The sequence below is a fragment of the Furipterus horrens genome, unplaced genomic scaffold (assembly GCF_987537825.1).
Source record: "Furipterus horrens unplaced genomic scaffold, mFurHor1.1.pri manual_scaffold_4, whole genome shotgun sequence".
Classification (NCBI taxonomy): Eukaryota; Metazoa; Chordata; class Mammalia; order Chiroptera; family Furipteridae; genus Furipterus; species Furipterus horrens.
This window is the reverse complement of record NW_028327174.1, coordinates 173655680-173658352: the sequence shown is the minus strand read 5'-3', so window position 1 is coordinate 173658352 and position 2673 is coordinate 173655680. Positions and strand designations below refer to the sequence as shown.

The following is a 2673-nucleotide window of genomic DNA, read 5'->3' as shown; positions in this document are numbered from 1 at the left end:
TTGGAGAGGATTTCTGTCTGGGAATGGTTTGGATTCAGCGATGTCTGGCATGTGGTAGGAACTCAGGCTCAATCACTTCTCTCTCTCTTTTTTTTTTTTTTTTTGAGAAAATAACTTCTAAAAAATCTTTTTAAAGATTTTATTTATTTATTTTTAGAGAGAGGAGAAGGGAAGGAGAAAGAGAAGGAGAGAAACATTAATGTGTGGTTGCCTCTTGCATGTCCCCAACTGGGGACCTGGCCTGCAACCCAGGCATGTGCCCTGACTGGGAATCGAACCAGTGACCCTTTGGTTAACAAGCTGGCACTCAATCCACTGAGCCACACCAGCCAGGGCTCAATCACTTTTTGATTCTAGTAAAAATCAACATGGGAGGACTAAAAGAAATAAATTGTCTCATGTGAAGGAATCATTAAGAGGAATTGGTGCTCTACCCAGCCCCAGGCTTGGGCATGTGTCCTGTGGTTTACTGACACCATGCCAAGTACCTGAAACACTAAGGAAAGATTGAAACATGCTCCTTAGCTAGTGAGAAGAGTGTAGGGAGGACATCAGAGAAAGACATCCATCTAGTGCAATAAAGGAACCATCAACACTTGGGGGTTCACAGAACCAAACATGTGCTCTGTGCATGGGGTAGGTGTTAGTGTGGAGGCGACTGGATGCTAGATTCACCTTGCCAGGGACCCACTTTGTGACCTCAGTTTCCCCACCTGCACAATGGCAGATCCAATGAGTTGACCTCTCAGGGTGCCTTTCATGCTGATGCCCTAGAAATTTATGAGGTCAAAGCAGCTCAGGCTCAGGCCCAGAGAAAATAAGTTTGGGGCTGGGCTAAAAGGGCCATCGAATTTTAGCCCCAAAGGCCATGATGAAAGCAGATTCTGAAGGTCAATTCACACACAGTAGCTGATGAAGCAGGTCCTGTGGGGGGGACAGGGTGGACAAGCTCACTGATAGGCTCAGAGGCCAGCAGCCCCTCTTATGGAAGGCATGAGGTATGCTTCATGCATGGAGACCAGAGCTAACGTGAAGAGACAAGTCAGATTTCTGCAGGCTGAGGGATTAAGAAGAAGGGCATTCCTGTAGTGGGAACAGTGTAAAGCAATTGCTCAGAGGCTTCCTTAAATCAGGAGGATCCTCAGAGAACAGCTAGCCCATTGGTTCTCAAAGTGCAGTACCTTGTCCAGTGGCAGCAGCATCATCACCCAGACATACTGAGTCAGAAACTCTGGGGAAAGAGTCCAGCAATGTGTTTTAACAAACTTTCCAAGTCATTCTGGTGCATGTGAGGATCTCGGATCCAGCCCATTGAATATTTATCTATAGTAGGTGCTCTGTAAATGGAAGATACAGGGTCAAATAAGTTTAGGAATTACGTGTTCTCCACTGCTGTGGGAAAGTCACAAATCATACTGGCGTAATAAAGGCCCTGAGAAGTCCTGCAGTAAAGAACTTTGTTTACTTTTGGCTAACCCAGTGCTGTCTCAATTTGATTTTTCAGTTTGCCTACTAACACTCTCTTAGGGAAATGCTGCTTTAAATCATTTTTCACAATGATAAATTGCAGCCTAGAGGTACAGGGTTTGCCCAAAGTCACAGAGGGACAGTGTGTCTGGGCTGGGAAAGACCCTAGCAGTATGCCTCTTCCAAAAAGAGGTTCTGTGGGCTTCTCACCATCCCACACCCTCTCTTCCCCCATCACAGCTGTGTGTCTCTTCAGAACCCTGAAATATGGAGTTGGTCAATAGGACAGAGGCCTCTGAGTTCTTTCTGAAAGGATTTTCTGGCTACCCAGACCTAGAGCACCTGCTCTTCCCTCTGTGCTTGGCCATGTACCTGGTGACTCTGCTGGGGAACGCAGCCATCGTAGCGGTGAGTGTGCTGGATGCCCGCCTGCACACTCCGATGTACTTCTTCTTGGGCAACCTCTCCCTCCTGGACATCTGCTACACGTCCACCTTTGTGCCCCTGATGCTGGTCCACCTCCTTTCGACCTGGAAAACCATCTCTTTTATTGGCTGCGCAATCCAGATGTGTCTGAGCCTGGCCACAGGCTCCACAGAGTGTCTGCTGCTCGCCATCATGGCCTACGACCGCTACCTGGCCATTTGTCAGCCACTCAGGTACCCGGTGCTCATGAACCACCGGCTCTGCTTGTGGCTGGCAGGAGCTGCCTGGGTCCTCTGTCTCTTCAAGTCAGTGACTGAGACAGTCATCGCCATGAGGCTGCCCTTCTGTGGCCACCATGTGGTCAGTCACTTCACCTGTGAGATCCTGGCAGTGCTGAAGCTGGCATGCGGTGACACATCAATCAGCGAGGACTTCCTGCTGGTGGGCGCCATTCTGCTGTTGCCTGTGCCCCTGACATTCATCTGCCTGTCTTACACGCTCATCCTGGCCACCATCCTGAGGGTGCCCTCAGCTGCCGGGCGCCGCAAAGCCTTCTCCACCTGCTCGGCGCACCTGGCTGTGGTGCTGCTTTTCTACGGCACTGTCATCTTCATGTACATGAAGCCCAAGAGCAAGGAGGCCCGCGTCTCTGACGAGGTCTTCACGGTCCTCTATGCTGTGGTCACACCCATGCTGAACCCTGTCATCTACAGCCTGAGGAACAAGGAGGTGAAGGAGGCCGCCAGGAAGGTGTGGGGCAGGAGAAGCACCTCCAAGTGA

General features: G+C 50.1%; 1 protein-coding gene across 1 annotated transcript; it reads left to right on the top strand.

Annotated features, from left to right (window-relative positions):
• Positions 1 to 1734: 1734 nt before the first annotated feature.
• Positions 1735 to 2673, top strand: LOC150013378 (olfactory receptor 13J1-like). Its single transcript, XM_090275907.1, has one exon. The coding sequence runs from the start codon at positions 1735 to 1737 to the stop codon at positions 2671 to 2673; it is 939 nt and encodes a 312-aa protein (XP_090132033.1).

Bases quoted from the DNA above. Each gene is read 5' to 3' on its own strand.
- LOC150013378 (XM_090275907.1), top strand. From the start codon at position 1,735: ATGGAGTTGGTCAATAGGACAGAGGCCTCTGAGTTCTTTCTGAAAGGA.